Source organism: Chrysemys picta, chromosome 16, assembly GCF_011386835.1.
Source record: "Chrysemys picta bellii isolate R12L10 chromosome 16, ASM1138683v2, whole genome shotgun sequence".
In the NCBI taxonomy this organism is placed as follows: Eukaryota; Metazoa; Chordata; order Testudines; family Emydidae; genus Chrysemys; species Chrysemys picta.
In genome coordinates this window covers 11,432,672-11,445,391 of record NC_088806.1, presented here as the reverse complement: position 1 = coordinate 11,445,391, position 12,720 = coordinate 11,432,672, and the positions used below count along the sequence as shown (strand labels likewise).

Here is a 12,720-nt window from a genome sequence, read left to right as displayed (position 1 = left end):
CCTGCCTCTTCCTCAGCATAACAGATCATGTTCACATTTACCTCCCTTTCATGGTAAGCCTTCATTCTGTTCACATGCACTGTTTGTACACTTCCTTGGACCTGGGGCTTCCTCACATCATAGATAACCTCATTAATCCTTTCCACTACCTCCATGGGTCCAGACCAAACATCTTTCATTTTGTTCTTCCTGACAGGACCTAGCACCAACACCATGTCCCCTATTTCAAATGCTCTCTCTTTAGCATCTCTGTCATACCAGGCTTTCTGAGTATCCTGGCTCTCTTTCAGATTCTGCTCAACCAACTTCATCATTTCCTGCAAACTCCCCTTGAATTGAGCCACATACTCGGCCAGCATAACATCCCAGTCATTCTGGCGTCTATCCACATACATTTTCAACATAGATTTCAGGGTTCCATTGAACCTCTCCACTAAACCATTAGTCTGGGGGTGGTAGGGAGCGGCTTTCAGGTGCTTCACCCCACATAACTCCCACAACTGCTTGAAAACCACAGACATAAAGTTAGACCCACGGTCAGACAATATTTCCTTGGGAAAACCCACTCTGCTAAAAATAGAGAACAAGGCCACTGACACTGTCTCTGCCTCGATATTAGCCAAGGCTACAGCCTCCGGATATCTGGTAGCAAAATCTACCAACACCAGGATGTATTTCTTCCCATTTCTGGAAGGTTTGGGGAGTGGCCCCACAATATCCACAGCTACTCTGGCAAAAGCCTCCCCAGTAATGGGCAGAGGCTGGAGGGGCACCTTGCTAGGCCCCCTTAACCCCTTACGCTTCTGGCACAGCTAACAGCTCCTGCAGTAATCTCTCACTGACGCAAAAAGGTGAGGCCAGTAGAAATTCTGCTCTAGCCTGTCACATGTTTTCCCTACCCAGATGTCCTGCAAAGGGATTATCATGAGCCAACTTTAACAAATCATTGCGGTAACTCTCAGGTACCACAAGCTGTTTGCGAGCTGCTGCTTGGGAATTCTTTCTTCCCCTAGGCGGTTCCCTATACAACAGCCCATCCTGCATAAAAAACCTGCCTCTCTCTTCACAGGCTGGGACCTGACTCGGAGCATCATTCCTGGCCCTCTCTAGAGATACATCACTCTGCTGAGCCACAATGAATTCACTCTGGGTTTTGTTTGGATTCAGAATCATCTCTGATATTTCAGACAAACCCTCACCTGATCCATCTTGAGAGGCACTCTCTGTCTGTTTGCTGCACCCCTCACTGCCATCTGTCAGGGTATCTGCCACAGCCTCAAATTCTTTCTGTGACCTGGTCACTATATTAACTTGGCCAGGCACCCCTAATATGTTATTTCCTACCAAAACATCAGCCGGAATCAAATCCCGGACAGCAGACTTCACATTGCCTTTAAAGCCATCCCACTCCAGGTGGATTCTAGCCATCGGCAGGTCCACAGAGTACTCGGATAACGCCACTACCGTCACATACTCCCCCGGCAGCATGTCCTCTGGCTTCACCAGATGTCCCTTGACTATAGTTACATCTGAGCCAGTGTCTCGCCATCCCATGCATTCAACATCATTGACCTTTGCCTCCATGATAAACCTCTCACTCCCCTGCCATGCCTCAGTCCTGACATAACTGGTGAGCTTATCACCTCCTCCCATGCCACTGGAGACGATGGGGTTAACATTAGCTACTGTCTTGCTTGCATCTGAAGTTAAGGTGGAGCTATTGTGGCTTGGTTCAGCCTGAGTGCTCAGGGTAATGGAGTTGGCATTTATCGTGGCATTTGGGGTTGCTGGCTTTGGGTTGCCCTTCAGGGTCGGGCAGTCTGGTCTCATGTGGCCCAGCATACCACAGTGATAGCATGTAACCTGTTCCATCCTGGGATGAGAGTTCCTACCCTCTGGGTCCCTTGAACTCCTTTAGAAAAGTCAGGGACAGGTTTACTTTTAAATCCTTCCCTCCTCTTGAACTGGGGAGAATGGTGATTAGTTTTCCCTGGGGTTTTACACCCTTCTCGAGCCCTGTTTTGGGTATGGGCATCCGCAATCTCTGCTGCCCGTAGGACTGACTCAGGGTCCCTATCACACACAGCTGCTCTCACATTGTCAGGCACAATGTCTAAGAACTGTTCCAAAGTTATTAAATCCAGCAGTTTTTCAAAACTCCCATGCGCCTTAGCTCCCACAACCCACTTTTTAACAAAACCCATCAGCTTATGAGCACATTCTACAAAAGTACAATCCTTAGACATTTTAAACTCTCTAAACTTAACTCTGTAAGATTCAGGAGTAACCTTGAACCGCCATAACACAGAATCCTTAAACCGCTCATAATCCAAGGCTTCTTGTTCCCCCAATTCATTAAATGCCTCCCTGGCTTTTCCAGTCAGTCTGGTCAGCAGGACAGGCATTCGCTGACCCTCGGGGATCTGGTACAGATTGCAGAGGCGTTCAAAGGTAGACAAAAACTCCTCTATATCCTCAGTATCATTGTAAATGGGACACATCCTTTCCCAGTTTTTCTCATGGCGGGGGGGGGGGGGAAGTGGAGTACCAGGTGGGGATGACTTTCTCTGCTCTTTCATTACTTGGAGCTGAAGTCTGGCCGTTTCCTGTTCAGCAGCGAGCAGCTCTAGACGCCCCTTACGAGCTCTCTCTTCTCTCTCATCAGCCTCCTCCTTCATTCTTTGATCGGCTTCTTTCTCTAATTCCGCTATTTTTTGCTTCTCCAGCAATCGAAGATCTGCTAGCTTCTGTTCATGCTCAAATTGCAGGTTACTTGTTGCCTTTTGCACTCTAATTTTTTCTGCATCTTCTGCGGCCTCAGGTAACAGCTGTGCTCTTGCTCCCTGAGATTTCTCAGTTCTTCCTTTGTAGCTTTCTTTCTAAAGCATATCCTCTTTTCTGAACACAAATTTTCCAGGGCTTTTTTGCCAAGTCCCTCATATGCTCTTTGCTTAGCTATTGCAGCAGCTCTTTAACCAACAAAACTCTCAATCCCAAAATTCAAATTTGGATAGCATGGGGTTCTGACCCAAAGCTTAATTGACCTGGTTCTGTGGATCCAAGCACGACTACGCCACTGTGATGATGTGGTTCTGGCGGAACCCAACTGAGAGTGCCAACTCAGGATAAATTGCTCAAACAGGGCAGTTACAGCTGAAGGCTAGGGTTTTTCCACCTCTAAGGCAAACCAAACCAGCCAGACTAAGAGGACTTCGGTCTCGCCCACCGGCTAACCGCAAGTCTCACAAGCAATTCCCTTAGACACTCCAGTTTCCCAGTATCACCACCAGTACCAATCGTTATGGGGACAAATGGTTATGAAAACCAATACCCCAGTAAAAGAAAAAAGATTCTCCTGATCCCAAAGGACCAAGCCCCAGACCCAGGTCAATATACGAATCAGATCTTACCCATAAATCACGCTGTTGCCAATCCTTTAGGGTATGTCTACACTATGATAGTAGTTCGGTTTTACTTAAATTGAATATGTGGAATTGATATTACAAAGTCGAACATGTGTATCCACACTAAGGACAGTAATTCGACTTTGTGAGTTCACACTAACGGGACAAGCATCGACATCGGAAGCGGTGCACTGTGGGCAGCTATCCCACAGTTCCCGCAGTCCCCGCTGCCCATTGGAATTCTGGGTCGAGCCCCCAATGCCTGCTGGGGAAAAAAAATGTGTCGAGGGTGGTTTTGGGTAACTGTCGTCATCCAACCGTAACTCCTGCCCTCCCTCTCTGAAAACGCCGGCGGGCAATCAGTTCGCGCACTTTTCTGGTGAGTGACAGCGCGGATGCCACAGCACTGCGAGCATGGAGCCCGCTGCGACCATCGCTGCAGTTATGGCCGTTGTCAACACCTCACACCTTACCATCCACCTTTTCCAGAGGCAGATACTGAGAAATCAGGCGAGGAGGCTACAGCAGCGCGGTGAGGCCATCAACTCTGAGAGTGGTACAGACATCTCGCAAAGCATGGGACCCTGCGCCGTGAACATCATGGTGGCAATGGGTCATGTTGATGCTGTGGAACGGCGATTCTGGGCCTGGGAAACAAACAAGGACTGGTGGGACCGCATAGTGCTGCAGGTCTGGGATGAATCACAGTGGCTGCGAAACTTTCACATGCGTAAGGGAACTTTCCTGGAACTTTGTGAGTTGCTGTCCCCTGCCCTGAAGCGCAAGGACACCCGGATGCAAGCAGCCCTGACTGTCCAGAAGCGAGTGGCCATAGCCTTCTGGAATCTTGCAATGCCAGACAGCTACCGGTCAGTCGTGAACCACTTTGGCATGGGCAAATCTACCGTGGGGGTTGTTGTGATGCAAGTAGCCAACGCAATCGTTGAGCTACTGCTCTCAAAGGTAGTGACCCTTGGAAACATTCAGGTCATCATAGATGGCTTCGCCGCGATGGGATTCCCAAACTGTGGTGGGGCTATAGATGGAACTCACATCCCTATCCTCTGACCGGACCACCAGGCCAGCCAGTACATTAACTGAAAGGGCTACTTTTCAATGGTGCTGCAAGCACTGGTGGACCATAGGGGACGTTTTACAAACATCAACGTCGGATGGCCGGGCAAGGTTCATGATGCTCGTGTTTTCAGGAACTCTGGTCTGTTTAGACGGCTGCAGGAAGGTATTTACTTCCCGGACCACAAAATAACTGCTGGGGATGTGGAGATGCCTACAGTGATCCTCGGGGACCCAGCCTACCCGCTAATGCCCTGGCTCATGAAGCCCTATACAGGCGCCCTGGACCCTGAAAAAGAAGTCTTCAACTACTGGCTGAGCAAGTGCAGAATGGTGGTGGAGTGTGCTTTTGGACGTCTCAAGGGGAGATGGAGAAGCTTACTGACTCGCTCTGATCTCAGCGAAACCAATATCCCCATTGTTATTGCAGCTTGCTGTGTGCTCCACAATCTCTGTGAGAGCAAGGGGGAGACGTTTATGGTGGGGTGGGAGGTTGAGGCAAATAGCCTGGCTGCTAATTACGCCCAGCCAGACAGCCGTGCAATTAGAAGAGCCCAGCAGGACGCGCTGTGCATCCGGGAGGCTTTGAAAGCTAGGTTTCTCAGTGAGCAGTGTAACCTGTGACTATTAAGTTTGTTTACAGAGAAGCTGAACCTGCCCCCGTTTCTTTACCCAGTTAATGTTCACTATCCTCTCCAGTTACATACCCCGTTCATCCCGTTCCTCCCCTTCCAACACAAGTTTAAAAATAAAATAACTGGAAATTTGTTAATGAACACCGTTTTCTTTATTACGGTTTTCGCGGTAAAGTGTTGAAACTGGGACGCAGACTGTGGTGGGGAGCGGGTGTAGTGTAGTGATGCAAACGACGGTTCTAAACTCGAGGAATGACAGGCTCCTGCTCCTAGAATGGTCCGCACTGGTGGACTGGTTGTTTCAATGGAGCCTGCCACCCCTCCTGTTCGGGACTCTGTGTGTGGGGGCTATGTGACTTTGTGGAAGGGGGAGGATGGTTAGAGATCCCTTGCTGCGTGGCTCTGTGATCCAGGATAAGGACCACTGCATAAGATCTCTAACCGCCCTCCCCTGCCACAAAGTCACATAGTCCCCCCACACAGAACATGAAAACCACCTCCCAGACTGACCAGGGTGCCTAGTGACTGCAATGTGTGTGTGACCTGCTGCTGAACCTGCCCCCGTGTCTGTACCCTGGTAAAGGTGACTGTCCTGTCCAATTACCAACCCCCTTTCCACCCTTCAAACAGACTCTCCTCTAAAATAACATGATGGAAACAGTAATTCAAAGAAACGTATTTTTTATTAGCAACAACACAGTTAGGGGATAAAACTGGGACGGGGGCTTGGGTGAGGCGGGAAGGAAAGGACTTATCAAATTTTGGGGAATGACAGCCTTCTGCTACTTGAGCAGTCTGCAGGGGTGGAGTGACAGTTTTCACGGCCTCTGCCGCCCCTCCTTCTTGGGACTTTGGGTGAGGGGGGTATGGGACTTTGCAGCGGGGCTCTGTCCTCCTGCCTCCGATCCTGCAGAACATCCACAAGGCGCCGGAACATGTCCGTTTGCTCCCTCATTAGTCCAAGCAGTGTTTGAGTCACCTGCTGGTCTTCCTGCCACCACCTCTCCTCCCGTTCGCTGTGTGCTCGCTGGTATTGCGACATGTTCTCCCTCCACTGGGTCTGCTGGGCCGCCTCGGCTTGGGAGCAGCCCATAAGATCTGAGAACATGTCGTCCCATGTCCTTTTCTTTCTGTGCCTAATCTGCGCCAGCCTCTGGGAGGGTGATGCCAGGGTAGGTCGGGAGACAGTCGCAGCTGTGGGATGGGAAAAAGGGAGTGAATTCCTCAGAAAGATAATTTTTTTTTGTGAACAAAGAACATAGTCTTTCTCTGTGAACAAGACCATGCACAGCACCTATCACATGCGCACTCAGGACAAGGTCGAATTTTCAGCCTTCGCATTCAGTGCCTGGGGTCTTGCAGTGCAGATCAGACAAGCGGGGCAGGACAGCGGAATTCGGGTAGCAGGCTGACATGGTAAGCCGTAGACTTGTGGCTGCTTAAAACTTAAATTATAGCACTGCCCTTCTTTCACATTCAAAGCAATGCTCCTAGCGTTGGCCAGTTCCTGCTGCCGGCAATCCGGCAAGCATGAACTCTGCCGCTGTCCCATCCCCTCGCAGCTGTCCCTGGGAAAGATCCCTGTATGCTGCTCCTCTCCCGCCTCCACCACATGGCTGTAAACCACCGGTTACAGTTCTGTAAAGGAACTGGCAAGCAGTCCCAATACTAACATTCCCCTAATTCAAAGCGGGTCACCATGAGCGACATCACTCTGATGAGGATTTCTGAGACCGAGAAAGAACGCATGCTTCGTGAAAGCCTGCAAAAACCAGGGCTGTATGCCGCCATGCTCTGCAAGGCAATGATCCCGGAGTACTTGATGCTAGTCTGGCATGGAAACGTTTCCTATCACAGAGGACACAATAAGGCCGCTCTCCCAAGGAACCTCATGCAAAGGCTTTCCAATTACCTCCAGGAGAGCTTCGTGGAGATGTCCCATGAGGATTTCAGCTCTACCCCGGACATATTTTACTGTAGCTGCACTGGCAAGGACTAAACAGTAGAGTGCCTAGGGCAAACCAATCATGATAAACCGGACATTGTTAGATTTTTTTGCAGTAGTTGCACTGCCAAGGACTAAAACATTAAGCGCCTAGGGCAAACTAATCATGAAAAACCCACTGTTAATATTCCTGTTCTGTTCAAAATAAATGTTTACATGTTTAAAACACTTACCAACTGATCCTTCCCCTGATTCTGGGTACGGGTTAACATCTGGGGCCGATTGGTAGGAGATCTCTGTAAGGGTGATGAAGAGATCCTGGCTGTCTGGGAAATCAGCGTTGTAAGCGCTGTCGACTGCCTCGTCCTCCTCATCTCCTTCCTCATCTTCCCCGTCTGCTAACATCTCCTGGGAAGCGGCCGTCGACAATATCCCATCCTCAGAATCCACGGTCAGTGGTGGGGTAGTGGTGGCGGCCGCACCTAGAATGGAATGCAGTGCCTTGTAGAAACGGAATGTCTGGGGCTGGGATCCAGAGCGTCCGTTTGCCTCTTTGGTCTTCTGGTACCCTTGTCTCAGCTTCTTGATTTTCACGCTGCACTGGGTTGCATCCAGGCTGTATCCTCTCTTTGTCATGGCTTTTGAGATCTTATTGTAGATCTTTGCATTCCGTCTTTTCAATCGCTGTTCCGAAAGCACGGACTCATCGCCCCACACAGCGATCAGATCCAAGACTTCCCGATCAGTCCATGCTGGGGCCCTCTTTCTATTCTGATATTGCATGGCCACCTCTGCTGCAGAGCTCTGCATCATTGCCAGTGCCGCTGAGCTCACCACGATGTCCAAACAGGAAATGAGAGTCAAACTGCCCAGACAGGAAAAGGAATTCAAATTTTCCCGGGGCTTTTCCTGTGTGGCTGATCAGAGCATCTGAGCTCGGACTGCTGTCCAGAGCATCAACAGAGTGGTGCACTGTGGGATAGCTCCCGGAGCTATTAGCATCAATTTCCATCCACACCTACCCTAATTCGACATGGCCATGTTGAATTTAGCGCTACTCCCCTCGTCGGGGAGGAGTACAGAAATCGATTTAAAGAGACCTCAATGTCGAACTAAATAGCTTCGTTGTGTGGACGGGTGCAGAGTTAATTCGATTTAATGCTGCTAAATTTGAAAAAACCTCCTAGTGTAGACCAGGCCTTAGAATCTAAAATCTAAAGGTTTATTCATAAAAGGAAAAATATAGAGATGAGAGTTGGAATTGGTTAAATGGAATCAATTACATACAGTAATGGCCAAGTTCTTGGTTCAGGCTTGCAGCAGCGATAGAATAAACTGCAGGTTCAAATCAAGTCTCTGGAATACATCCCCAGCTGGGATGGGTCCTCAGTCCTTTGTTCAGAGCTTCAGTTTGTAGCAGAGTCCCTCCAGAGGTACGAAGCAGGATTGAAGAGAAAATGGAGATGAGGCATCAGCCTTATATAGTCTTTTCCAGGTGTAAGAACACCTCTTTGTTCTTACTGTGGAAAATTACAGCAAGGTGGAGTCTGGAGTCACATGGGCCAGTTCCTGCATACTTTGCTGAGTCTGAAGGCATATTTGCCTTCTCTCAATGGGTCCATTGTATAGCTGATGGTCCTTAATGGGCCATCAAGCAGGCTAGGCAGAGCTAATCCCAGCTTGTCTGGGATGTCACCCAGAAGCATAGCATAAGTTTGCCATACAGACAGTATAGAGCCAATATTCATAAATTCAACTACAAAACTGATACACACATATAGACAGCATAATCATAACCAGTACATCATAACCTTGTCTTAGACACCCCATTTGACCCCCTTTATACAAGATTTAGGTGCCACTACAGGACCTTGCTTGCAACAATGATCTATATGGTCCCAGTTTATGTCAATAATGTCACAGGGGGAGAGTGGTTATACAGGGGCTGCAGCAGCAGTCTGTGATCCTGCTGCCGTTCCTGAAGTTCCACCAGATGCCGGAGCATGTCTGTTTGCTCACACAGCAGCCCCAGCGTTGCATCCTGCCGCCTCTGATCTTCCTGCCGCCACCTCTCATCTCGCGCGTCCTTCTGTTCTCATGTTGGTCCCTTCTGTCCTCACATTGGTCCCTCCTGTCCTCACGTTCCCTGGCATCTTTCCTATACTTTGAAACTCTGTCCTTCCACTCATTCAGATGAGCTCTTTCATTGCGGGTGGATTCCATGATTTCCGAGAACATCTCGTCTCGCGTCCTCTTTTTCCGATGCCTTATCTGAGATAGCCTTCGGGACGGAGGAGGGAGGCTTGAAAAATTTGCAGCTGCTGGAGGGAGGGAAAAAAGGAGAGAATTTTTTAAAAAGATACATTTTACAGAACAATGCTTATACTCTTTCACGGTGAACAACACTATTCACATTACATAGCACATGTGATTTCTGTGCAAGGTCACATTTTGCCTCTTAATATTGAGTGCCTGTGGCTTTGCTGCTAGAGATCACAGACGCAGGTCCGGGCAACAGAATTCGGCTTGCATGCGGCCATGGTAAGCCATTGTCTTTCGGCTTCTGCACCATCCTTTTCCACATACCACGCAAAGCTCGTTGAGTGCTGTGGTTTTCCTGTTAACCTTCAGCAGCAGAAAACAAACTAACCCCTCCATCCAATTCTCTGGGATGATCGCTTTATCCCTCCCGCCACCGTGTGGCTGGTATCAGGGAAGATCCCTGCTAGCCACACGTGAAAGGCTCAGCGCCAATTTCCCGCCTCCCGCGCTTGGCTTACTACAGGGAAGGATTTCTTTTCAGCCACAGGCAAACAGGCCAGTAGGAAGGGCCACCTCTGTCCCCTTAATTAAGTTCCCATATTTCAACCAGGTTACCATGAGCGATATCACTCTTCTGAGGATTACACAGCGAGATAAAGAACGGAAGTTGCTTGAATACCAGCAAACACCGGGACCATACGCTGCCAGGCTTTGTCATGCAATGATACCAGATTACTTGCTGCTAGCATGGCGTGGTCAAGTGCCCTACCATGGAGGACGGAATAAGGCTGCACTGCCCAGAAACCTTCTGCAAAGGCTTTTGGAGTACCTCCAGGAGAGCTTCATGGAGGTGTCCCTGGAGGATTTCCGCTCCATCCCCAGACACGTTAACAGACTTTTCCAGTAGCTGTACTGGCCACAAATGCATCCCAAGTCCACAGGGCAAATTAATCGTTAAAAAATGCTTGCTTTTAAACCATGTTTTATATTTTAAAAGGTAAACTCACCTGAGGTCCCTTCCATGGGGTCATGGTCTTGGGTACTGGCTTGGGAGGGTACTTCAGTCAGGCTGAGAAAAAGATCCTGGCTGTTGGGGAGAACAGAGTGCTGTGTGCTCTCCGCAAGCTCGTTCTTCTCTTCTTCCTCCTCCTCCTCCTCTTCCCTGTCCGCAGAATCCTCAGGTGTGGCTGATGAGATTACCTCAGCCATGGAATCCACTGTCAGAGGTGGGGTAGTGGTGCCCCCCCCCCTAGAATTGCATGCAGCTAAGCATAGAAGCGGCATGTCTTCAGCTCTGACCCGGAGCGACCGTTTGCCTCCTTTGTTTTCTGATAGGCTTGTCTGAGCTCCTTGACTTTCACACGACACTGCTCTGAGTCCCTATTGTGGCCTCTCTCCATCATGCCCTTGGAGATTTTTTCAAAAGTTTTGGCATTTCGTCTTTTTGAACAAAGTTCTGCTAGCACTGAATCCTCTCCCCATATAGCGATCAGATCCAGTACCTCCCGTATGGTCCATGCTGGTGCTCTTTTTCGATTATCGGCCTGCATGGTTTCCTGTGCTGATGAGCTCTCTGTGGTCACCTGTGCTCTCCTGTGCTGGGCAAACAGGAAATGAAATTCAAATGTTCCTGGGGCTTTTCCTGTCTACCTGGCCAGTGCATCTGAGTTCAGATTGCTGTCCAGAGTGGTCACAATGGTGCACTGTGGGATAGATCCCAGAGGCCAATACCATCGAATTGTGGCCACACTAACCCTAATTCGAAATGATAATATCGATTTCGGCGCTACTCTGCTCATCGGGGAGGAGTACAGAAATCGATTTTAAGAGCCCTTTATTTCGAAAGAAATGGCTTCGTTGTGTGGACGGGTGCAGGGTGAATTCGATTTAACGCTGCTAAATTCAAATTAAACTCATAGTGTAGACCAGGCCAAAGATTAAAAAAAAAAAAAAATCACATATGCTAATTCCCACATAGGGATTTTTGCACCATATTCACCGTGGTCTCTCAGCTCCACCAGATGAGTTGCCTGCTTCTTCCTTTTGCTGCTCACCTTGTTTGGGGTCAGTTCTGTAATCTTTTCTATCCACTCCTTTCCTTTTGAGTCGTAGGAGTGTGTGTCCCTCTAGCCAGGAATGTTCATCAGCTCCAGATGGGGGAGAAAGGTTTGATCCCAACAAGCTACAGTGAGGCAAAAACTACCTGTGCCTGACATCCACTAGGACTGTACGTGGCGTGGGCTGCTCAAGTTAGTGATCTTGGTGTAAAAAGACAATTATGGTTGTAGAGCAGATGCAGCCCAGGTGCAGTGGTTGGCATTAGGTTCCCCCTTGACCTGACCTAAACAAACCCTGAGCACCACCGTTATACTGTTCCCCCATTTCAAAGCAATTGTTAGTCATCAAGTTCCCCCTTCGGGGAACAAATTGTTTCATTCCCAGTTCCTCGGATGTTGCTTCAGGTTGTGCTGCAGAGCAGATATTTTTACTACTATTTTCCTCACTTAAAATATATTGAACTATAACAAAGAGCAGGAACAGGACAGGGATAGGGGAAAATGTTATTTCACCCTCTGTAACAACAGAAGAGGATAGGGCAAGTCAGAGGGTAAGCCTGATATAGCTGGAAAGTAATCCCTGAAAGTTGTGCAAAGTCCTTTTAGGTGTGCAGTTATATTGGTTTTAGTGCACTGATCCAACTGAAGTTTATGTTCTGCCAGGAAGTCATGAAGACTACTGAAACACTGTTTGATTGTTTTCCAAACAACTTTCCCAGAACTGCAACTTCTTTATCATGGATTCAACTCGGTTTTGCACATTGAAAACTGTTATATTGAGACCTTGAAGAGAGAAATTTAGGTCATTAATTCTTGAGAAAATATCTGCTAAATAAGCTAGGCTCTGGAGCCAGACATTATTTTCCATACAGCTGGCAAGGTGGAAAGGGTGGCTGTTGAAAAAAACTAGGATTTCTGTTCTAAGCTCAAACAAGCGCACCAGGGTTTTGCCCCGTAAGAGCCATCTAACTTCAGTATGGGTCAACAGACAACCGTGTATACTACCCATTTCTTCACAAAGTATGTGAAATGTTCTGGAATTTGTTGGCCGTGATTTTATGAAATTCACCATTTTCACTGCATTGTCCAGCACTTCCTGCAGTACCTCAGGCATGCGTTTTGTTGCGAGGACTTGTCTATAGATGCTGCAATGAGTCCAAGAGACTTTTGATGCAACCTTTTTTGTTTGAGCTACAAATCCAGGATACTTCCCCGTCATTGATGTGGCCCCATCAGTGCAGATGCTTCGTCAACGAGAACAATCTATTTCCTTTTCTTGAAAATACGCATTAGTCAGATTGAAGATATCTTCTCCAGTTGTACGTTCTTCCAGTGGTGTGCAA

The 12,720-nt window shown here is 48.4% G+C and overlaps 2 protein-coding genes across 11 annotated transcripts in view; one reads left to right on the top strand and one right to left on the bottom strand.

Annotated features, from left to right (window-relative positions):
- Positions 1 to 12,720, top strand: part of LOC101944996 (zinc finger protein OZF-like) — a 112,927-nt gene that overhangs the window by 63,464 nt on the left and 36,743 nt on the right. The window lies entirely within an intron of this gene.
- On the bottom strand, positions 5,781 to 11,238 carry LOC135975961 (uncharacterized). Its single transcript, XM_065570111.1, has 3 exons — positions 10,328 to 11,238; positions 7,292 to 9,379; positions 5,781 to 6,307 (listed from the first exon to the last, which is right to left on the bottom strand). The coding sequence occupies exons 2-3, from the start codon at positions 7,869 to 7,871 to the stop codon at positions 5,868 to 5,870; spliced, it is 1,020 nt and encodes a 339-aa protein (XP_065426183.1). The 5' UTR covers positions 7,872 to 9,379; positions 10,328 to 11,238; the 3' UTR covers positions 5,781 to 5,867.